The sequence below is a fragment of the Aphanomyces invadans genome (genome assembly GCF_000520115.1).
Source record: "Aphanomyces invadans strain NJM9701 unplaced genomic scaffold supercont1.7, whole genome shotgun sequence".
NCBI classification, from domain to species: Eukaryota; Oomycota; class Saprolegniomycetes; order Saprolegniales; family Verrucalvaceae; genus Aphanomyces; species Aphanomyces invadans.
The window spans coordinates 1,278,809-1,302,772 of record NW_008580152.1 but is presented as its reverse complement, the minus strand read 5'-3'; the positions used below and the strand labels follow the sequence as shown (position 1 = coordinate 1,302,772).

General features: G+C 56.3%; 5 protein-coding genes across 5 annotated transcripts; 1 reads left to right on the top strand and 4 right to left on the bottom strand.

Moving 5' to 3' along the window:
• Positions 1–23: 23 nt before the first annotated feature.
• H310_04563 (hypothetical protein) lies at positions 24–2,041 on the top strand (the record flags this gene model as incomplete). Its single annotated transcript, XM_008868959.1, has 9 exons — positions 24–374; positions 425–533; positions 585–621; positions 673–875; positions 948–1,119; positions 1,164–1,467; positions 1,516–1,651; positions 1,720–1,811; positions 1,889–2,041. The coding sequence occupies 9 exons, from the start codon at positions 24–26 to the stop codon at positions 2,039–2,041; spliced, it is 1,557 nt and encodes a 518-aa protein (XP_008867181.1).
• An 89-nt stretch (positions 2,042–2,130) lies between these two features.
• On the bottom strand, positions 2,131–3,154 carry H310_04562 (hypothetical protein; the record flags this gene model as incomplete). Its single annotated transcript, XM_008868958.1, has 3 exons — positions 2,131–2,238; positions 2,303–2,350; positions 2,399–3,154. The coding sequence occupies 3 exons, from the start codon at positions 3,152–3,154 to the stop codon at positions 2,131–2,133; spliced, it is 912 nt and encodes a 303-aa protein (XP_008867180.1).
• Positions 3,155–3,431: 277 nt separating this feature from the next.
• On the bottom strand, positions 3,432–4,446 carry H310_04561 (hypothetical protein). Its single transcript, XM_008868957.1, has one exon. The coding sequence runs from the start codon at positions 4,428–4,430 to the stop codon at positions 3,567–3,569; it is 864 nt and encodes a 287-aa protein (XP_008867179.1). The 5' UTR covers positions 4,431–4,446; the 3' UTR covers positions 3,432–3,566.
• A 373-nt stretch (positions 4,447–4,819) lies between these two features.
• Positions 4,820–6,606, bottom strand: H310_04560 (hypothetical protein; the record flags this gene model as incomplete). Its single annotated transcript, XM_008868956.1, has 2 exons — positions 4,820–6,085; positions 6,148–6,606. The coding sequence occupies 2 exons, from the start codon at positions 6,604–6,606 to the stop codon at positions 4,862–4,864; spliced, it is 1,683 nt and encodes a 560-aa protein (XP_008867178.1). The 3' UTR covers positions 4,820–4,861.
• A 1,870-nt stretch (positions 6,607–8,476) lies between these two features.
• H310_04559 (hypothetical protein) lies at positions 8,477–23,949 on the bottom strand. The gene is made up of 12 exons (XM_008868955.1): positions 20,140–23,949; positions 19,863–20,087; positions 16,425–19,800; positions 10,591–16,357; positions 10,436–10,543; positions 10,348–10,380; positions 9,895–10,275; positions 9,666–9,844; positions 9,298–9,616; positions 8,882–9,252; positions 8,755–8,821; positions 8,477–8,706 (listed from the first exon to the last, which is right to left on the bottom strand). Exons 1-12 carry the CDS (start codon positions 23,909–23,911, stop codon positions 8,536–8,538), a joined length of 14,769 nt encoding a protein of 4,922 aa, XP_008867177.1. The 5' UTR covers positions 23,912–23,949; the 3' UTR covers positions 8,477–8,535.
• Positions 23,950–23,964: the final 15 nt, after the last annotated feature.

Genomic DNA, 23,964 nt, shown 5'->3' with positions numbered 1-23,964 from the left:
AGTTGCTTCGATCCTTTTAGTGCATGCTTCGAGCCGTGGAGAAGGCCAGCAAAGCTTTGGCGCTCCGAACGACGTCACACATGCCTCGTCGACGTACCTCAAGCCTGCCAAGCGGTATAAGTGGTGACGCAGCTGCTTCGTTGAACCCTTCTCCTGGATTGCAATCGCCATCTCATCAACCATCAGCTGCATTCGCCTCTCAGGCCGTTCCCACAACGACGGCCTCCGCGGCGGCTGCATGGAAACCGCCTCGGAAGCAAGAAGTTCAACTCAACAGCGACGCGATCGACGATCCGCGCGGTGGGCCTTTAACCTTGGACGCCCTCCACCTGAATGTCCTGGCGAAGACTGACCATTTCCTCGTCCTCAACAAGGTGCAATCGACCGCACATACCCAGACTTCTTCTAACGCACGTATGCATAGAACGCTGATGTCCGTTTGGATGGCGATTTCAACGTGACAATTGAAAAGGCGATGCACCGCGATTACCCAGACATTGACAAGTTTCGATGGATCCATCAGCTTGATTTCGGTACAATTCGATCGCAGGTACAGTTCTCGCGCTAACATGTTCGTGCTGCAGCAACGTCCGGTGTGATGTGCGTTGGATTGACCAAAGAGTAAGTCTTGGTCGATCTTCATGATCCCATTGAGTCCCTTCGCCTCTGCAGATCTACCGCTGCAGCCAGCGGACTCTTCGCGAAGAAGTGCGCCGAGAAAGAATACCTGGCCCTCGTCCACGGCACGATGCCATTCGTTCCACCACGCGGCGCAAAATGTTGCACGTTTTCCCGTGTCGCTGACTTTATCTATGACAAAGATCACCCGAAAGTGATCCACCAGCATCAGCACAAATTTACCAAGCAATTTAAAGGTCAGTCCAAATCGATGGCTGTGCTTTGGCGTCATGTGAGCCGCTCCTGGACGCGTTCTCTGCATCGAGTAGGTCCTCGCACGGGGCCCTCCATATTTGCCATGGATCAAGGCCTCCTTCGTCGAAAGTTGGCGGCGGGTGGCACCGATCCAACTCCGGCTGAAGCCGATTTCCTTCGAAAGGCGTGGAACGACTTATCTGACGACATTCAGAAAACGTACTTCGATCGCGCAGCGGCCGACAAGTGCGTCCATCGATGCCTGTTCACGTGGCGCTGACCGTCCGTAGGTTGCGATTTGATGCCCAAGTGAAATCCATGGCTCTTGATCCATTGCCTCAAGTGCGATACGATATTCCGCTCTTACAGCCCCAGGGTATCACTGGATGCTCCACCGAAACGAGTGCTGGGTTGCGATCCTGCCAACGCCTTCGATCCTTCTCGGACGCGTCACATTCCGCTATGTCGAAGCGATCTCGACTCAACAGCGACGACCCCTATGCGCCCACTGAACCCATGGGCTACATCTTCGACGACCCCATAGCGGCTTCGACGACTAACTCTTTTCAAATGGAGATTTCACCTACTGGCAAGGTGTGACGTGCCCGCATGGTTGGGATGGTTGATGGTTGGTTTGTACAGATGTCAACGACCTTGGCGTTTGTTTTGGGCCACGGAACGTTTGAAGGGAATCCCGTGACGAAATTGCTTCTGCGGCCACTAAGTGGTCGTCGCCACCAGCTTCGACTGCACCTCAGCCACCATGGATACCCCATCGGTACAGCAAATCGACCATATGCGCCAGTTTTCACCAACACCGCTGGATCTGCTGGTACGACGACTTAGTTGGCGATGTCACGTACGGCAGCGAAGAGGACCCTGCCCCACGCATGATGTTGCATGCTTGGAAACTGAACCTGCGGTTCCCTCCCGACCAGGTAAGGTACACAGACCCATTTTTCACTCGATGCGTCGACGAAATTCAACGAGAAATTTGATTCGGACGATGATGCAGCAACGAGTGTACGGGTCGACGATGTACAAATCGCCAGATCCGTTTGCCTCCATGGTGAAGTCCCCACCGCCCATGTTGACTACCATCCATTTGAAAGCCGTCCATCGCGGCGACAAGCCCATCTCCTCGACCAAAAAAGCCGCTGCAACCTAGCGCAGCAGGTCCAAGACGCTCTGCACATCCATTGTTGAAGGATGAAGTGAGCCCTGGGTAATTCAATTTGTCAAGTTAGCGTAACTACATCATGTTGGGTCGGTGGCACGTACCAAGGCGTCCGTGTATATCGCCAGCGCCTTGTCAATCGCAGCCTTGGCAAGATCTTTGTCGTTCATGTACAAACGTAACAACCCCTACAAATGTGTTCGAGGGTGACGCCACACAAAGTCCAACCGACGCATCGCGCGCCGTACTTACCACAGTGTACTGCACTTCTCCCGTTGCGATGTGAGCTTCGCCCAAGATCTACATAATTCGGGACGTGTAGAACGTGTCAGGAACGGCAGCGCAAACCTTGGCGCGCGTGGTAAGCACTTGCGCGAGCATGGCATTCCCTTCGTGATAAATGCGCTCCGACTGTGGACTCGGAGAACCGGGTGACGCAGTGGCAACGTGGTCATGCGAATCGCCGTCATCGTCGTCGTGGGACGGCCGAGAACGCCGGGTCACGACGGCCAAATGTTTGTACCAAATCTCGACGACCTTGTCGTACATCCCGAGCGCTTCTTCCGTTCGAAACATCTTTTGAAAGATTGCACCGAGCGTAAAGTACAGCGTCGACGTACGAATGTCCTCGGGCCCATGGACCAGCGCGGCATAGTACGCTCCATTCGCGGCCTGCTTGACCGCCTCGTCAAATTGTTCGCACTCGCAGTGGTATCGCCCAAACAACTTGCAAACAACCGCGCGATGGACCAACGTCTTGGGTTCGTTGGCTGCGTCGTCTTCGGCCGCCTTGACGATATTCCACGTGCACAGAGCTAGCACTTCTTCGACTTGGTTCATGTGGCTCAACTCCAGTCCAACCTCGGCCATGCACAAGTAATAGGGTACGAGTTGCAACGAGCTCTTCCCGTACACCCCGACTGCATCCTTGATGCACTCCACGATCGTGGCATAAGCTCTTTGAAAATCCTTGGCGATCATGTGGCTTTCGCATCGGGTTTTCGCCGCCTCGAGGGCAATTTCCTTGCTCGTTTGGATCGCACTGCCATGGGCAGAACTAGCGTCTCCGCCGCCCTGGCCGTGCTTGGTCGGCGACACCGTCATGACTCGTCACGGCGACGAAACCGGTCAAGTCGATGTGTGCTGAAACCGTTGACGCCGCCGTGTCGGTTTCATCCCAGTGCGGTTGGTATCGTGAGTCCGAAAGAACGGCAGAAATGCCCTCGCACGGACGGAGGATTGCTCCCGAGATGCATGCAGCCTCGCTGCTTCGTGGAGCTGTGCGAGTCGATGGAAGTAGCTCCATTTCGACAACTCTCCGGTCCGCAAACGACGCGTCGAATGAGCTTTCGTTGTTCATGAATCGGTCTACCAGTACAAATCGTGACGATGGGTATATCCAGCATTCAAACGAACGCGCAACAGTTTACATCCTTTTAACGATCGCGAAAGCAGTGCTGGCGCACAGGCGTGACGTGCGAGGTCGGCAGAGGTTGTGTCACCCTGGAGTTGCTGTCTACATGGAGGACGCCACAAGGACACGAGCTTCGATGCTTTTACGGAACGTATCCGTCGCCGCGCCGACGCGTCGGTCGACGAAAGATGTGTGTGGCGCACAGCCATGGCTATCTTTCGAGTCGTAATTCTTGATCACAAGGACTTCGGATTCAGACATGGCGCTCCAGTACCACCACTCTGCGTTCGGGTCGTATGTCATGACCGACATGGCACCAGTCTTGCCACTGGCGAAGCGGGTCTCGCAGTCCAACAACGACATCGGCGAACTCGTTCGAGCGTCCGCCAGCGCAAGTGGCCAGTCATGCACGGCAGACACGAGCGGTTGCCACACGCTGAGAATCCGCACCCGAAGGCGATTTGCGTGAATTTCCGCTTGGATGTGGTTGGGGAAGAGTGTCACGAAAGAGTCGCCCGAGGAGAGCGTATGGTCGACGTGGATCAAGGGAGATGGTCGCCGCAGGCCCTTGTCCTGTGGGTTCGAACTGCGTGCCATCACAGTGAATACAGTGATTGCAGTGGGCGAAGGGACGACGCGCCTCACGATCGCTTCCATGTGGGTCTTGACGACGTCATGCGTACGTCCGACGACGTCATGAATACTTCCATCCGTATCGAGAAGGTCCGCCACCAAGGATGGTACGTCACGTACAGGCATGAATCCTTGGGCATCCAGGGCAAAACCAGCCTCGTGGCCTCGCATGTCGTGCAGGTCAACAAGATGCGGAGTGCTCACGATATTGGTCGCGGGTCCTGATGGTCGCGACTGCTGTGGGCCAAAGCTCGAGTACGGGAACGCTCCATCACAGGTATGGGAGAAGAAATTGAGTGGCGCACGCACCTTGCCGCCGGCAGGTCGTGGCATCGTGCGAAGGTCCAGGCATTCTACGCGAACCTGTGAAATTGAATACGCGTTTACAAATCATATACTGTAATATTCCATATATATGAATTCATACTTTTAGGTAATACAGCTCAACAATGAGACCTGTAACAACAAGTAAGCACACTTGGTGGTCGGCAAAACACAAAAGAGAACAATGTACCTTGCCGTCGCTCACATTTTCCAAATGTCGTTGCCGATATGGGCCGATCGATGTCATCGGCGGCCGCTGGCAAGCATCTTCCAACTAACGTTATCGTAACGCGACCGCCATCCCGACTCCCTCTCTCTCGTACCCAAATGCAGCCGTCACAGGATGCACAAGATGTAATCTCCGCCGCACCAAGTGTTTCTCCATCCTGTGTCGACCATTCCACTCAAACGTCACGCATTCTTTACGTCGCTAGGCGACCTTACAAGGCACATTCAAACCACTTTTGGGGCTTGCGGTCATAGCCCCACCAGCCATCTCCATATCGGAACGACGTGTCGAGATGGTTCACAGCGGCCATATAATGGAAATTGGACGAGTCATCGCCCACGCCATCGCCGCTGATGCCGGCCATGCAGCTCGTCAAGTCCACCACGCCATCATGCACGTGGTCGCTGTGCCCCGACATTGCACCGACGACCGCAAGCGGGATCGACATGGCCGAAACGAGCCCAAACGAGTCCGTGCCACAGAGGACGTGGGCGGCGCGGGCACGTCGGACAGCTTGGGCCTGCAAATACTTGGACTGCATGTCCGAGGCCACCGTCGTTTGGTGCTGCAATTGGACATAAGCACGAGGAGAAGGACACAGCCCTGCCAGCCCCAGCACGGCGGCGAACCCTTGGTCAGACCAGTTGTTGGTCGCAGCGCATTTGGTCGACAGGAGGTTGGTGGTTTGGCTGCCTTGCATCGGGGCAGACAGCGACATCCAAGTCACCTCCGAGCTGAATTGGCACATGCCGCTCGCGACGGCGCCGCCCGCAATAAGGTTACCCATCGAGTGGGCAACAAGGATCAAGCTGCCCACGGTGTTTTGCTTCGCCCCGCGACTCGTCTGCAGCGCGGCATTGCAAAACGCTTTCTGCAACGTCGGGTCGGTCCAGCCTTGGGACACTGTGTCGAACTGAACGAACTTGGTACTGGAGCAGCACGGGGCGTACTCGTGGATGGTGCCCCAGTACTTTTCAAACGAGTCGACGATCGGCCCACTGGTCGAGACACCGATGCCGTGCACAAACAGACAAGGCTGCGGCGATCGGCGGCACTCGCACGACGATGTTTTGATCGTGAAGGACCGCGTCGGCCCCGTTGCAGCGTTGAGCACCATGGACGCGGTTTCGACGTACGAAGGGACGGGGGCCACCGGGACGTCGGTGGGCACGACGATGGGGCAGTCCAGCGGAGCGGTACCATTCGCACCCGACGGCGCAGCGAGATCGGGCAATTTCGTCGGATCCGACACATATTGAATGACCACGTCTAAGTCGTCGCTGGTGGCGCGCTGGAGCTTGTTGTCGAGCCCATTGCAAAACACAAAGCTTTCACCAGCGAACGACAGCTGAAGCAACTTGCCCGACGGGCACAACGTTGGGTCGGTCCCCTTGACTTCGTCGAGGACGGTCGACGTCGTCAGGCTGTACGCCATCTATCGGAGCGGTTAGAAAACATGCCTCTGATGAGAGCGATCTCGACGAGCACAACACGAACCAGGTGGATGGGGGGGACTTGGGATGGTTTCAGGCACGTCACTTCCAGGACGTCCCCCGAGGTCGCCGACGCCGTCGACAAGTACACTCGATCGTTGAGCAGCGTAAACGTTGTGGTCACCACGTCGTTCCGAAATGTCACCATCCCGTCAAACGAGAGCGTCCCGTCGACCGTGCCACGCGGGAAGACGTACGCTTCCGCCGTCGACGCCCCATGGAACTTCATGCTGTCCCGTTTTGCCGTGAGTGTGACGTAAATGCCAGGTGTACTTTGCAGGTTGGACAGAATCGTCTTGGCTTGATTGTCGACCTTGTTCACGTACACAAAGTACGCGCCGAGGGCCGCGATGACGGCGCCGCACACGACGACGACCGCGGCCAGGACAAACCAGATCCGTCGACGAGAGGTCGGGGCCGACGACGGCACTCCAAGTTGATCGTCGCGGGGTGTCGACGGCATGGCGATGTACGCCGCATCCTTGTCGAGTCGAGCGGACTGCATGGCCGAGAGCCAATTGAGAAATAAGGCGAAACTGGAAAGGGCGCAGTCGAAGCCACAGGAGTTGGCATTGCTGTAATCACCCTACCACGTCAAGCCATCCCAGACCATTCAAGTGGGTCCATGCGTACGCTCTATCTGATCAAAGGGGGCACTCGGCGGCGCCTCGCTGTGCCTCTCTGTGCCGGCCTGGGTGCGACTGTTTCGGCCGCCCCCATCCAAAGCCTTGTGCATTCGATGGAGGATTCGCATAGGGAGCCGCCCCCCAGCCATAACCTAGCGATACTTGTGCGAGAAATTGAAGGGGTGGGAGAGACACCAGAGGGTGCGATGGACCCGCGGCTCAACCCATCGCTTCCTTCTCGACGACGATATCGGATGGCATGACCACGACAGGCACCACAGCCTGTATACTGTAGCGTTGCAAACTACGAGGTTGGGACGATCGCGCACAGTTGTGAGCCGTGTGGCGCGCTGAACCCACACGGCTTGAACATCCCGACAGGTGTTCTGCGCCTTCAACAACGCAGAGTACTCCGCCACGTAGGCGGCGGCGATATGCACCCAGGGAGGGCTTCCCCCATCCATCTTGAAGTTCCTGGATGCGGGACAGAGGTGGGCGCTGTGCAATAGGTTCCCTCTCGCATGCGCTTGGCCCATGTTTGGTCGGAGCGCTGCTTGAGTCCATGGACCAGCTCAGACCGAGCGACCTTGTCACCCGTACCGTCTGGTCGACCTTCTGATCGTGCCATCAGCTACCATGTCGACGAAACAGTGGAGCATTGCTCAGTCCTGCTGGTCAGCCCCACGTCGCAGGCGGCACTTTCACGGTGTTTTACGCAATCGATTCTTGCCATTGACATTGGGGGGAGCTCGCGAGGGCGGATCGCTCGTAGGGGATGTCCATGTGGTTTGCGTACAGACCGGTTGGTGGCGCCGCGTTCACGGGGAAGCGTGGGGATTCAGTAGCTCCAACTGGTGCAAGTGCGCGCAAGGGCAAGCCTCCCATCCACGTTCTTCACCTATCATGTTGGCTTTGACTCACGCATGAGTTTTATGTCGACGGTGGCCACCCATTCCCCAGTCTTTGTCCACACAGCTGCGCCAACCGACGGGCTAGCGATGGCAAGCTGCCCAACCCATTCAGACTCCATATCACGAGCGCACATTCCCGGGCGGCATGGACGGCATCGTCATCCTCGTTGGTAGCTCTTTTTGCATCGTCACCTGCCGTGACATATGGGGGCATGCTCCACCCACGCGCTGCGTGGAATGTCAAGATGCGTCACGACCGAGGACCACCGTCGCACCCCCCCGCGACGGTGGTCGACGCCATCCAGCGGTCCATCACGGCACTGGCAGGGCAAGAGATCGCCCCCGCAACATTTTTCAGCTGAACCAGGTCCACACGCTTCCATGCATCGCCGTGGCATGCACGATGTCGTACCAGACGACTCGACGGGCACGAGCGTCTGGTCGACGTAATTCAGTGGTTCCAATAGTCGTGGAGGTGATCCAAGCCATGTTTAGTGTATGCGTCGCGAAAGCCTCGATAACCAATTGGCCGCCGCCCCAAGCACACACACGACGAAGGTGTTTGCGTTACTGACAGCAATTTGGTTGCGAGATGCCTCCGCTTGTGACCCAGGCATGCACTCCACCATCGCGAGTGCTTTGCACGGAGCTCGTTCCACGTACGAACGCAACCGAGCCAGAGTAGGCCATCGCGAGGACGTCCCGTTGGAAAGACGATGGCAGTTTATCCGCGAGAGCTGCGAGCTCTGTGGGAAAAGTCCACAGAGATCGCCCTCGGTCCGACTTGCTGCACCACTCGAGAGAAAGACGTGTCCATGTAACAAGTTGAAAACGTAAACTCCAGTCCATAATTCATCACGTTGTGTGCTCCCAACCTGCGCTGCCTCTCTCGACAAAGTCGGCGTCCATCGTGGGCGAGTTGTGGATTGCATACAGCAGCTTTTCCATGCAGATCTCCTTGGAGCTATACCGAGGCAGGCTGAGCGAAAAGAAGCACGTTTGCGAGTGCGGCAAATAATGGTCCGGCTACACAACCCCAAGTTGGCTGCCTCTGACACGACCGTGTGCACGTACGTTTGTGTCGTCGCCCGTGAATATCGCCGGTTGGATCTTGAAATGCAGCGTAAACTCTTCGATCGACCTGGACATGGAGCGTCAGCCGACTTAGGAGCGAAATCACATTGGGCGAGGAGGACGTCACCTTGGCAGCCGTGAGCGAGCGAGAACAAAGTTGACAAACGAACTGCGCTGGTCCTGGTTCATGTCTTCGAGGCAATTCCAAAAGAAGGCAATATGGGGCGCCATGGCGTCGACGCCCTCGTACACCGTGATGCGCTGGAGCATGTCAATGTCAATGTGGGGCGAGCCGCACACGAGCTCTTCGAATTGAGCTGGCGTGAACAAGTTGAAGAGCGCATACGGCAACACTGCCCCCAGGCCTTCCATGAACGACACCACTTGCCGTCGTATCGCGTCGAGTTTGAGCGCGACGCATGCATCGATGACGCGTCCCAGCGACGCACACGTGAATGGTTGCCACTTTTTCATGTGTGGATTTCGCGGTGCTTGCGTCTGCACACAAGAACATCAGACACGTTGATGCCCGGCACGTATTACCACTCGAAGCAAGTACTCGATGACTTCTTCTGGATCCAGTGCCTCGACCTCTGCATCGCCGAGACACTCGAGGTCGTGCAACTCCCGCATGAGCATCGTGTCGACCGAGGTCAGATCCTTTCGGTCCATCGCGAGCCCGACCAACGGCTTCCACAGTAAATCGGAGCAATTCAGGGGCACCATGATGCGATGCCGCGCGGCCATGCCAATCAGTTTGCCCAAAAACGTCAAATGCGACGCACTTGCGCTGCTGCTGATAACAAACTTGTCCTGGTTCATCCCACCACCCGTCACAGCATTCGGGCACGGCACAAACACCCTACCATGCCATCGTTGCAACTCAAATCAGCACACAAAAGCCAACGCACTTGAGGTTTCCAGACGGCTCGTCCCACGCGCCAGTCTGAAAGACAGCACGGTAGGGCCCCCCGTGATCGTCGACACCCTCGCCAAGAAACTTGACATAAAACGCACGACGCTGGCCAGCATCCTGGAGCTCATCTGCGTAAGCCCGCCTCAGCGAACGATTGTCCCATGCATGCATTGCCTGAAGAGCCATGCATCAGGAATCCCCACACGAGGACGACGACATATTACCTCGTACAACTGGCCAAACACCGAGTTCTTGAAGGACGCTTGTTCGTTCAGCGCCAAGATCCGATTCACAGGGACTTCTCGCAAACTCTCAGGACGCTCGTACTCGTCGGACGGAGGTGTTGTGTGCGTTGTCGTAAGCGCCAGCACGTCCTTCCAGAACGCCATCTTTGTACGTTTAAAGATCAAATGGCGTGCGTGCGCCAATTTGTTGGCCGTGCGGCTGATTGGTCCTTCGAGCACCGATTGCCCATGGAAATCCAGGAACGGCAACAGCCATTCGACATGGGCATTCCACGCGAGAAGGGCGCTCAGACGAGCTGCGACTTGGTCTTCGTTGAATTCGACCAGAGGTTGTACGCAGTTCCAAAAGTCGCTCCATGGCTACATACGACGACAATGAGGGCGGGACAGAGTTGACGTCCACGGGGTCGCTTCATTGATTTGTAAGCGTACCATATTCTCAGGGTCTTGACCAAGGTCATCGCACTGCACAGCGCATGAATTTGTCACACAATCGTGTCATTGTCGAGCAAAATCGTACCAGAGCATCCATCTCGTGCACCAAAATGAGGTCGGTCGCTGGCGACCATCCATTTAACAAACCTTGAATCGACGGCACAGACGAAGTCGTTGTGTTCGAAGAGGTTGCCTGTAGCATGCTCGTCAGAGGTATCGGTGGAGATGGATGGATCGTACGGGAGCAATCAAAGCTTCGTACGCAAGCATTTCGTCGTCGATATCCGCAGTTTCTTCAAGTGGCACTTCGTGGGGGGTATCGCAAATCTGGCACTTGGACAAGTTTACATCGTTGAGCATCGTGCACGCCACACAGCTCCACGGCTCCGAGGGAATCTCCGATGGATTGATTGTGAGCAGATGGGCTATCTCCGATTCGGTCCAGTACCATGCCCCTGCAGCCTCTTCGCCTTGAATCACGTACCAAATCACGCCGTCCTTTTCGCCAAGAACAAGGGCTTCGCCATGACGCAGCGTGAACCGATCGTGTCCTTGAAGGCGGGCGATGGCGCGGTCAAGCATGGCGTTGGTGAGTTCAATGCGTGTGCCCCCGCGGGTCCAGAAACGTCGCGGTTGGAACTCGCCCATCGTCTTGAACGAATGGTACAGTGCTGTTGCATGCTGGACAATCGATTGGTTTGGAAAGTCGTCCAGGATGACGGATGCCGCGTCCAATGCCCGTTCAAGCCGCGCCAGGGGCCATCGCGCTTTCGTTTGGCTGTGCCACTTGTACGACTTGACAGTAAAAGCGTCCCCTGGCTGCGAACAACCCACGACGGGCACAAACGTGAGGTTGTGCGACGAATTTTGGCTGCGAAGGTTGCGGAAAGCCACTCCCATGTGAATCACGGCGGGCCGGCCGCGAGTAAAGTCGTCGCCATCTTTGGTAAAACTCAACGTTCCTTCCTCCATGTCAAAGCGGACGCCGATCGTGTCGCCAGCCGAAAAATACCGTCCATACAGATGCTCGCCTTCGGCTTGGCTCCAACGCACGCGATAGCTGACGAAACCATAGTCGCCCCATCCTTCTGACGGCTTGATCTGGGACGACGCGATCCCAATGAATAAACTGCCGTGATTGCATGCTTGAATTCCGACTTCCCAATAGTGCACTCCCGATGAAATCCCGATGTTGCCGCGAAAAAGAACATGATTCCCCGAGCTCGCATGCGATTCCAGCTTTGCCGACGTCAAGTCGCCCGCGATGGACACCGAATCGTACAGTGGAGAGGGTGGAATCAAAACAAATCGTTGATGGGCATCCGCTTGCCATGTTCCGTCGATTGAGATGCTGGTGGTTGTCGGCTGCTTCGGAGGTCCCGTCGGCTGCCGGCTTGTTTGTGCCATGGCGAACCGAAGACAAGTATGAATCGAAGTGTACCAGCTACTGGTGGACGGCACAGGTTGCGCGCGCTTCAAACAAGGCGATGCTCGGTTGGTAGTCACTATATGGGCCGTCGGCAGCGGCGTCCCTGTTTCGACGACCGCTCCTCGGCGAAACACGTCGAACCTTATTCCACAGACCAAATGATCTGGCGCTCGGAGGAAGCCCAACCGTTTCCAAACGTCGGGGTACATGGTCGGCACACACAAGGGGAACGGTTCGCACCACAGCGCGGCTCCTTCTAGCTCGTTGTCGACCCAAGATCCCATGTAAAACCCTTCCGTGTGGGTCAAGTGCAATTTTCCGTCACCTTCGCGCTGGCCTTGTTTCCACTGCCCCGAAAACGCTCGATTCTTCTTCACGTATTGGATGTCATCTCGTCCTTCTTTCAACCCGAGGCACACAACCATTGACTGTGGTCGGAAAAAGCTCACAGCAGGCACGAATCCACCGACGGAATTTGCCATGAGATACGCTGTCATGGGCAGCTCCAAGTTGAGGTTCGTGAACGCGTCCCCGAGATGGATGCGGTTGCGGTAGTAGCCCAACGTGCCTTTGTACATGTTGAGTTCGATGCCGACGCGATCGCCTTGCACAAACCCCACGGACGCATACCGCTGAGCGGTGCTGCTGTGGTACACCTTCCCCGACGCACAAAGTCCCCATCCAAATCGGTCTTCGCCCAGCAGGAGCGTCGGATTCACGCCTTCGATACACACTCCCACCCGAATGCCGTCGGTGGCTGTAAGTGACGAAATTTGAATTTCCCAATGGTACACGCCATACGAAATGGTCTGTCGGGGAAATGGGCACGTCGCTTGCGCCACGCGATGGCTGCTCGAAATCGGCTCAAACACCTTTTGGCGATGCGAGTACAACTCGACGTGTCCGGGCGTTGGCATCGACGCCGCTTCCAGTACACTCACGTACCCCGGCGGAGGCTGGTATTGAAATGGCACTTGTCCAAGGTTAAAGCTCGCCCCTTCGCCGTTCGAAAAGCTTCCGGCAGGGAAGAATCCATTCGACCATTTGATTTGAGGGCACTCGTGCTCGGTAAATGCCACCCCCAAGTCGATGCCTTGGTGCGAAAACGACACGGTGCCGTTGTCGAAATCGACCATCGCGCCGACGACGTCGCCAGCGCTCCATGACCAGTCCCCTCCGTACACCGAGCCAACATTGCACCACTTTTTGTGGCGCTTCCCATCCACGGCGTACGACCCAAAGTGATCTCCGACGCCATGAGTGGAAAAAGCAGGCTTGAAGTCGGGACACACGAATCCGAGCTGCATCAAACCGCCCGTTCGCAGCGTCAACTCAAAGTAAACCTTGCCACAATTAACCATCGTATTGCAGCGGACGGTCGCGAAGCCGTCAGTGCGGTTCAAAATTTCGTGTTGCGCGGCGATAGTCAAGTCGGATGTCGGAATTCCGTTGGAAGCCCACGTTTGCTGAATCCCAGCCGACCCAAATCCCATATACAGGACGCTGGCCTTCTTCTTGTTCTTCCGCAGCACACTCATGGCGAGGCGACCGCCGTCACTTAGGACAACGCTGTCAGTCGTTGGCGGCAAAAAGTACATGGGAGGATCATGTCGGGGAGGAATGGTCTGTGTAATCGATGCCGACCACGTGCCTTTCAGCGTACCCTTGCGATGCCATCCGTGGAACGTCACGCCGTCCATCCATTGTGCGTTATCGTCGTCATTGCCGCCTCGTCGGGCCACGATCGAGAACTCGACAAACCCGTCCGACTGAGCCTTTCCTTGGACGAGGCACCGCACCGTTGAATTCACCTCCACAACACCATCAAGACGTACTTGATCCACCGAGTACAACCGCAGTGCCAGCGCTTTCGTCGTCGGTTGATTCCACCCTCCACCAAGCGGCCCACACGGGTTCTGAGCGAACGTTCCAGTGCCAGAGAAGACCAAGTGGTCTTCCAAGTGCTCCGCGCTCAGTTGGGAATCGATTGGAGAGGTGGCTGTCGCGTTGGTATTTTTGTCCATCATCCGAGTCCACTCAACTCCCTGCACCGCCACATCCGAGAACCGTTGCAACGAGTCGCGTACAATCGACCCGCCGCCTTCGTGGAGCGGCCAGTGACCGATCGCAGTCAAAGCTGGGACGATGCTGTCAAACGTAGCTGCTGTCACAACTGCCTCTCGTTGACACTGCGCCAAGTCGTTGGTGGCCAAGACTTGGACTTGATGCGAAGTCAATTGCGATTCAAAGTACCGCACGTTCGCGATCCAGCCTCGGAATCCATGTGTGGTATCCCCGATATGTTCCAGCGGCAAATACACGTTGGGGGCGTCGACTTGGGCTGCAAACGTGCCGTTGATGTAAACAGAGACTGCTGACAAAGACGCCGTGATAGTTACAACGGACCACGTGTCATCCGGCACAGAGCACCGGAACGGGTACAACTTGCCGTTCAACTTGGTTTTGATGGCAAGGCTGGGACGACCGTCGAACAATTTCCCACATCGCAGCTGGATCGATGTCGAGTTCGAGTTGGCGAGCACTGCCGTGGCGCCGCCTGCACGAGGGCGAACAGAATATTGTGCGGTCCACGGGGGCGACACAGCGTCGGCATTGAGAACGATGCAACTTGCCGCGCCCTTGAAAAAGAGCTCGAAGTGAGGCGCGGTCGGGCGCGCTGCCTCGTCTAACTGTTGCAACGCTCTTTCACACAGGGCCAGGAAATCCACGTGTGCTTGCAAGTATTGCGAATACACGGGAAAGTTCTCTTGTTCGGCTTGCAAGAGCCGAGCAGTGACAGCCTTGAGATGGGGAAACGACAGTAAATTTGTGCACAATTGGAGGGCGTCCGTGTCCCCGGCAGCCAGCGACTGGTCCAAGAGGTGGCTGAGCACTTGCAAAGCCGTCTGTTGTACGTTCAAGTGGGTGCTCGCCAAACTCGCGGTCCACGTGCGAAACAGCGAGTGCTCGATCACGTTCGAGACAGGGAGCAGCCATTGCGTGACGAGGAGTACGAATCGCAAGTCGGCGCCTTGACGGACACCGACGTCAGTTTTCAAATGCGCCGGGTCCGTCCAATGCAGCGCGGTGGGGTTTTGAAGGAACGCGGTCATTTGTGCCTGCATATACGCACACAACGCCGAGCTCAGCGGATTCTTTGTGGCGCAAATATATTGGATCGCTGGACGTAACACATCCTCCGACGTTTGCTTTCGGGGCAAGTACCACTGAAGGGGCTGGTTCACGGCGATGTCGCTGATCCACTGGCGGTTCGACACCAAGCTGACAAATTCGACAAAAAGCTGCTCGTGGTTGTGAAAAATCGATCCCAGCGACGACCTGCAAATGGCGAGAATCGTCAAGCCCAGTCGGCGTGCGTACAATATGCGCAGCACCCGCGCCATGTCGCTTGCGTGCTGCAGAAGTCCTGCTGCATTCTCTTGGGCCATAGCATCCATAAACCCACGGCGGGTGCCATCTGCCCCCCACACGTTGAACAATTCTGTGGTGGCCTGGTTGGCCGACTGGCCATCGCAAAAGCAAAAGGTGAAGTCTTCGCCGCTACGATTTGCCGCAACAACCACGACGTTGGTGACGTTGGTCGAGCCATCACGTGCAGGTGCGTACGCGTGCGCCATCGAAATGTTGAAGACCGATACGACAGCGGCGCTCGATGCGAAGGAACAGCAATCCAGACGGTCTGAATCCGATCGCTTCCAATGCAGGATGCTATCCTCGACATTGACGTGGCTCCCTTGACCAACGTAGATGGCGTCTGCCGTGCGGACCACCCAGTACGCCACACCAGCCAACTCGTCGCAAAACGCACCAGCATCACTGCACACGATAGCGCCATCGTAGTAGAGCTCGATCGACTTGTCTGAAATGCGAATTTCATACCGCAACGACGACGGACTTGAAAACAAACCGACCAACGCGCCCGTGCGGCATCGAACTGTAAATGTAGTTGCTTTCTCGTCTTCGAGGTTCCAAAACGTGGAGTATGGGCCCGTCGCCTCGACCGTGCTGTCTGTACTCCATGCAACCGAAGGTGTTCTTGGCCCTTCATCCACAACAACGTTTACAGGTGTGGTGGTTGCGACCTCGATCGGTGGCGTCGTCGGCAAAGGCGCCTCAACACCCACAGTCTCCTGCAACAAGTCGCCGTTCATCAAGATCCAGTTGAGCGCGGCATTCACGTCTTGTCCGGACTCGTCCAATGCGCGTCTACACCACGTCTCTGGAAAGCCCATGGTAATCATCGACTGAATTCGGACATCCAGGAGTTTTTCGTCGCTCGTTTTGTCGACGGGAACCGAAGGGCTCGCTTCAACTGTATGTTGCTGTGCCAAGAAAGATTCGTGGTATCGAAGCAGGCGCCCGAGCTCTTCATCTCCACGCATGGCTTCCAGGATCGAGGCCACTGTAACCACTGGGGTCGCGGTATCCGCATTGCGCATCACTTCGATCGCCAGACTAAGCACATCCGCGACCAAACATTCGCACGTTGCGCACAAGTACGACCCGACCTTTAACGACGCGCACTTTTTGCTCCATTCCTCGATGGAGATCTGGTTGCTACAGAGACACCGCACTTTGTTCAGGTTCGAGTACCAGCCTACCGAAATCCAACGACAGCACGTACTGGGTAAGTTGGGCCAAGACAAACTGAACAATGCTAGCTTCGTGCACGGTCCACTCATTCCCCCAGTGGTCGCGGTTTGACAGCCACTCGTTGGCCTCTGCGCATGCCGCTTGCAGCATCTCCGGCAATTGAATCTGCCCATAAACTTTTTCCACGGCTTGCTGGACATTGCCGAGGTTGACGCTATTCAGAGTGGTGGTGGTTGCCCACATCTGTGTGAGTTCCGAGACTGTGAGGGACAAGATATGGTTCAATAGCGCTTCCATCCAAGCAACCGCACGCGGGTCCATATCCACGGGCACATCAAACGTCGACACTTGCTTCATGGTGCATACAACGCCTTCGGCAAATCCAAGTCGCGCCGTGCCGTGGGTCGAAATTGCTTCTTCATCGACATGGGCCGCTGCTGCCTTTGCCTGCGACACTGGAAACATGGCGTCTCGAATGGTCCCGTACGTGTTGGTATACTGCGCACTCCGTATGATCTCGGATTTATCTTCCAATTGCGGCAAACTGAGCAGGCCGTTCGTGTCGATGAGCGTCGCCCCGATGCCAAACACCTTAAGCGCCATCGCTGGATAGTCTGCCACAAAAGCGATCAGTCGCGACGGGTCCTCGTTGTAGATCAAGCGGGCCACTTGAAAATGATGCAAAAAGTAAACAGAGTCGACGAGCTGGGCCGTTTGACCGAGAATCGAGTTGACCAACGCAGGCGGAAACGCTGCCATCGGCAAGGATTCGCGCGCGACTACGGTCACTGAATCCACGGCAAGCGTACACGTCGTTTGGTCTGTGGTTTTCTGGACCTGTACCGATTGCTTGTCGCTGTTGAATCCCACAACAGTAGCGCGAGAGCCATCCTGTAGCTCGACGTGTCCGCCAAACCGAAGCGGTTCAGGGAACGACCCCATCACGGCCAGCACACCCAACTTTTTGCTTGGAACGGTCGAGTTGTAGCTTTCAGCCAAGCATTGGGCGACAAGATCGGTCCAGGTTTCATTCACCATGAGCATGCGAAGCACGCTGACGCTCTCAGAGGCCAGCGACAAAAACGACTCGGCAGACCGAGGCAACTGCGTCCTGGACGATTCTAGCGGCATCATGGCCATCCCTGCAGTGTCGAGGAAGAACTCGAGCAGCGGCATTGCACGACATGAGGTGCTCACACACGCCAGCGTCGTCAGGTCAAAGAGGAGATCGATGCCGAGGAAGGACGGGTCGCATAACGGCAGCAACGTGTGGAGGAGGTGCATCGCACGAGTGTGGGGTTCGGTCACACCAAAGCAAGCCGTCGTCAAGAACAGAGACAACCAATTTGGTGTGCACAGGAAGTTTTGGCACACGACTGAAGTCGACACAAACTGAAGCAGCGACAGAACGCCCAAAATGGTCGAGTTGCTTCCGATCGTGTCGAGGCGGTATGTTGCATTTGTGTCCACTTCGAGCATGCTCGTGACGGCAGCGGACATTTCCGAGTACAAAATGTCAAATACGTTGGCGCTGAGCGTCTGGGGGCCCGAGAGCTGGCGCTTAAAATGCGGTGGGCTGAGTGAGTTGATGTGTGTGTCGGATTCACCCTCGCTGGCCACTTGAAGCGCTAGAAGATATACGACTTTCATCGTGGCTTGCCGAAGGCCCACCAACGACGGCGAGTCCCCCGTGCGATCCAAAATCTCTTGCAGCGCCTGAAAGACCCGACAACTGGCCAGCATGATGTGATCTTCAGGCAGGATCCGAAGCGCAGACGCATCCAACAGCACCAGTTGCCAGCTCACGTCGTCATTTCCGCTGGTGAGGAGCTGCGTGATACATTGGTAAAACCCCTCAAATACACGATGTGCTTCAAGTTTTGCAATGACCGGGCATCCCGCAATGCCATGCTGGTAGTGCCACAAATGGGCACTCTTGCTGCGGAGGACGTCGACAAGATGGAGCAACACGGCCGCTTTGACGGGAATTGCCACATTTGTTGAATGCAGAACGCTGGTAGCCCGACGCAAGCCTGACACCCGCGTGACGGCCTTAAGGTGCGACGAGCTTAGCACCTCCTGGATGCGCTTGACACTGCAGTCGGAGTCCTTGTAAAAGCCGTAGATGGCCTGGAGTAAGTCGTCTTCCCAGTCAGGGAATCCTGCGTCTTCGGGGGCTGCGTCGAAGGACCCGCTGCGCTTTGAGCCCATTGAAATACGTCGCGACAACGACGGCGGCTCGGTACCAACGTATTCCTCCGATTTGCATGGCATCAGCGACAGCAAGAGATCGACTTTGCTCGTCAACATGGCTGCAATTTCGTCGTACGTAGTATTAGCCGATGTCTTGTAGCGGAGCGCCCATGCCTTGAGCTCGACCGCCTTTTGCCAAATCAATCGCAGCGCCTTGGGCGGAAGTTTTAACGTGTCAACGTCAAGGGACTCGGCCGACACGGTCATCCCACAGTGGAACAGCATGGACGCAATGACGCCACGGATCGCACGGTCCAAATTTGGGCCACCCATGCGGAGGACGAGTGCACTGCCGCCAACAAACCGGAGCATCGTTTTGTCCAAGTTGGAGCAACTGCCGTCGATGAACTGATTGAGGAACGTGTTTTCGGTGCGCTTGGCTGCGCCCCCGTTGAAGAGCTTCGATTGCACCCACTTGAGTTCCGGACCGACCATGTGCTCCAACTCGACGCCATAGATCATTTCGCCAAAGAGCTGGCCGGCGAAACATCCCAGCGTCAACACGTCGTCGGTGGTAGCCTTCTCACCATGGACCAAAATGTCCTCGATCAGGTCCATGAACGAGTCCCGTTCGTCGAGCATGGACGTCCACAAGCACATGTTGGACACCACTTGCGCAACCATGGACCTCAACGCGTTTGAGAGTGGAATGCCTTGGTGGATTGCGTCGCGATACACGCTAATGAGTTGCTTGGCGCAGTAGATGGCGAGGGGCGTTGGTTCGATGGATGGAACGGCTTCAGTTGGACTCAACTCGGACAAAAACAAGATCGGGCTTAGCCAGCTCACCGAGTCATCGCGCCGATACAAACTCACGGCAGGATAGTACTCTTCGCCAGCCACCAATTCCAACGCATGTGACGGACCGTACTGGACACCTGTGTCGGCATTGCACACGACGAGGGTGTTGGCGGTGGTGTTGACCGTCAGATCTATGACAGGTACGTTCTTGGAACCAAAGAGGGGCAGCGTCGTGGCTTTTGTGCGCTTTCCGTTGTGGTAAAAGTCCCCCGTCAGCATCCACCCGTAGCTGTTGTGCGACGTTCCCAGGCAAAAGTTATCCAGACTCGTCGATTTTGCTGCGAGGCCGACGACAAGTTGCCCCACGTTAGCGCACTTGTTCACTTGAAGGCGCCAAGTGTACACACCAGACCCTACGTCAAGAACGGCCATGAGATGACAGTCGTCATCGCCGCTGGATCAGCACGCAGCAAACCCTGTCGGATAAACTTGTTGCCGAAGGCACACATCCAGTTGTCATCGCTTTCGCATGTGACTGTGGTCGGGTTGGTGCTGTTGACGTAGCCGCCTGCTCCGACCGCTTCAAATTGAAGCCAACCTTTTGTCGACGTCGCTTCCTTTGCATGCACCATGGCTTCCATTGTAGCGCACAACGAGTAGCGCGTCGAAGTCGGCTCGACAGGCGCCGCCTTATTCAAAACTAGAATAATCAAAACAGTAGCGTGGGCAGTGCACGGTTGATGCATGCATACCTTGCTCTTCCAGCAGCAGCATCCCATCGCTGGGATCCACATCGAAGACCCACCCGTCCCCGTACGACACGTACAACACTGCGTCGTCTGGCATACGAATGACGTGGTTGGACTCGATCACTTGACCAATGTTCAAAGTTTTCCCGATCTTGGGAGCTTTCACGTTTGGCATGGCGCGGACTCCAATCGGACAGTTCACTACTTTGAAGTATCGGCGGGGGGCATGCCATTGCCGGAGTCGAGAGATTGTCGCGATGTCCCACTTGTCGTTTGGCAGCAAGCTCTGAATCAATTGCGACAGCAGAAACGACACCAGGTCGACCAAGCTCGACGGGCGACCCGAGACGGCGGGTGCATGCTGCACCAGCGCTTTCCAGAGCTGCTTGAAGGAGGCTTGCGACAGCTGGCAGTGGTTGTCTCGGTAGTACAAGTGCCACGTTTCGTACAGCACCACGAGCTGCTCGGGGGCCATGGATCGGACATTCGGTTCCTTTTGGAATCGCTCGAGGACGGCCGCTACATCGTCCGTCGTAAGCGACTTTGCATCCAAGAGCGCGTTTTGCACATGCTCGACAGTCCACGGAAACAACGCCGAGTGCTTGTTGAGGTCGGGAAAGGGAAGGAATTGCATGACCAGGTGCCTCTGCGAGAGCAGATACCGACAAAGCTCTTCCGTTTCGACGGGACACTCCAACGCTTTGATCAATCGGTCGGCGCGCTTCTGTGCCGTCGGATGGAAAATTTCGGTCCCGGCGATTTGCGTGAGAATCGCTTCGTGGTGAATCTCTTTCAATGCGGCTTCGTCGACGAATTCAACGTCAAACGCCGACAGTTCTACCAGCAGATCCTTCAGTCGCTGCGCAAACGACGTCGCATCGGAAATCCCGAGGCCGACCGACGCAGGAGGCACTGCAATCGGAACGGACAAATCCGTCGACACGATGGACGACAGGGGCTTGAAATTGGCTCGTAGAACGCGCACCAATGCGACGATGGCTTGGCCTTGGTGCGGGTCGCCTTGTTGGGCAAAAACTTGTCGGATAAGAGAGTGCAGCAGCAGAAACGTCAACACGTGCGTCCAGACCGCTCCTGATTCGGTCCCGCCCATCCCGTCCACACCCTCCACTTCAAACGACGTCAAGTATATCATAGCCATCGATTCCAGAAACGACAGAATGCGAACGGTCAGCGGGACGCTCGACGACTCAACCACCAGACTGGAACGCGTCGGCGGTTGTGCATGCTTCAAACTGGGCTCGGTCCGCCATCCATCTTCATGCACAGCCCGAGCATGGAGGGTTGACGACTTGTCGTAAACGCCGGTGCCATGACCCTCGGAGAACATGTAGTGCGCAATCGTAGACTGCGACGTCCTGGGATCGTGTCGAAATACTTTGACGCCTCCAAGGTCGCCTGCCCACTGCTCCGCAAAGTTGCATTCAAAAGGAACGCCTCCAATGTACAAATCGACAAGGCTTGACTGGGCCGGGTCCAAGTTTACATTGCCAGACGGCATGGTCTCGACGGCGTGGCCATGGATAAAAAACACGACGTTGCTCAGCGTGTAGCTCCACCCCACCGTAAACCACGACGACGTCGGCGAGATGTATCGTCCCGTTGTCGTAAACTTGCGGTCTTTCGTCCGCACACAGAGTTGACCGTTGGCCGTGACACCCCACACGAACGCAAACGCTCCATCGGAGCTCGCACACGCCGCCAAGACTTGCATGGACGCTCTTGACACGCTTGGGTGCATGCGCACGGTCATTTGGATGTGAAACGCTGCTGGCCACTTCACGACAGATTGAAAGAACGATGGCACCTTGATCACTCCGCCCGACGCAGGTGCAAAGTACTCGACAAGCGAGTCGTCGTCGGCGCCGCCTGGAGTGGATCGCATGGTGAGCTCAAGTGTCTGCGTTGTGTCGATCGTCGAGTGGGCGAGCACTCGCCGGGCAGCCTCAAGATCCGTCGATTGGACCGCATGCTTTCCATCCTTGACAAACTTAGCAATTTCTTTGACGGAGCACGCTCGGGTTGGATACAACTGGAGGTGCTTTAAGTACCCCCGGAATCCCTTGTAGTCGGTGGTCGCCTTCTTCACCCCTGGCGGCGACTTGCCAAAGTAAAACGGATGGTTGTTGTGCACCGCCGCGTCGTTGAGCGACAACGTGCGGTCCTCTTTCCCTTGTATAATCAATCGCAGCGTCAAACCATCGCATACCACGGCAATGTGGGTCCATTGGTTAGCTGTTAGCGGCCCGCTGGACACAAGCGTCGAGTTCCAGTCAGACTTAGTGGAGATACACACCGCCAACAAGAGGCGGTCGCAGCTCAGAAACACACTGGCAGTCCGTTCCATCGTTTGGTCCTGGCCCTTGAGAAAGATCGTGCGCCACGGACGCGGCTCTGAGTTGTCCTGCGTCGCCAGCGGATACAAAAAGAAGCTGATGGTCCACGCCTTGGGCGACAACTCGATAGAAGGGTGCAGCCGGGTCATTGTGCCTTCCATGGATGAAAACTCGGTGCAGTCGCCAACGAGTTCAACGGGACGCTGGGCGTTGGTAGGCACAGAACTAAGGGGGACCGGACCAAGATACCCCAGGCCAGAGAACACACTTGGGTACATGCTAGAGTAGCGAGTCCACACTGTCGATAGAAAGGTGCGCTTGCCGATGGCGACGGCGGGGACTACGGCCATGCCACGTATGCTTTGGGGAACAGGAACGTTAACCACAGCTTGCGCTTCCACGGTAAACGTCAGCAAGTTTGAGGGCAAGATGAGCTGGCAAGTAACGTCGGACCAAGCCGCGATGGGGGTTGCTAAAGACGCGATGCACTGGTAATCGCAGAACACTGAGCAACCGTCAAAACCGATGGAATAGGCGTCATCACCGAGAAAGACGCCCCGGTGCGACTGTTTCAGGCACGTCCATCCGACACGGAAGGCTGACGGCGTGTCGGACGTTTGCTGCTGGGTGGCGTGGATCGAAAAGGATCGAGAACCTGTGGTATGGGGTCGCCACCCCAACGCTACAAAGTTGATGCATTCAAACGACGGGTTGGAAAGATCGGCCGAGATCGTCGCGCCATCGTGTGAGATGGCGTCGTTCGTCGAGTGGCTGTGGAGACAGACCCAGTGAGGTTTCGATGAGGGCTGTGCGTCCAGAGCGGATTCATGTTCCGCCAACGCTTTCAAATGCACGAGATCGATGTACTTTCGCCCCGAATCGGTCGCGACCACAATATCACGAAAGTTTGATTCGAACCGGGACGCGCCTTCCGGCGACAACATGGCTGCTTTGAGCACGACAAGCAGCTCCAGGCAAACAGACTCGGCGCGGTCGTGCTTTTGCCGCAAGTATCCCGAGATTGCGTGGAAGAGGACGGGCTCGAACTGATTTAACACAGCCAGCGCTTCGGTGAGATCTGTTGTCGTCGATGGAGCACCCATAGGCTCGATGGGCGATGTCGGCGATTCCAACATTGCGGTAGGCGACTGCAGTAGTGCTACAGTGTCTGTCGATTCGTTTGGGGGAGTTACTTGAGACGCCACGGTAGTTGCTTCTTGCTTAGGGGCATACTGTGCGATCAAGCAACGTAGTCTGTTGTCGACGGCAACATTCTGAATTCGTTGTGGATCGGATTCGGGGAGGAAGCAACACGCGAGCGACCGCAGTGACAGGCTGTTGTGGTACGCGCCTTTTCTGCATGCGAATTTGATGTCATTGATGAGCTCCTGAAGCTTCAGCTTCTCGCGCTCCACCTCCATCCTGCGCGGCAATCTGCACTATCTACCGCACGTCAAGAGATTATCTTTCTTCT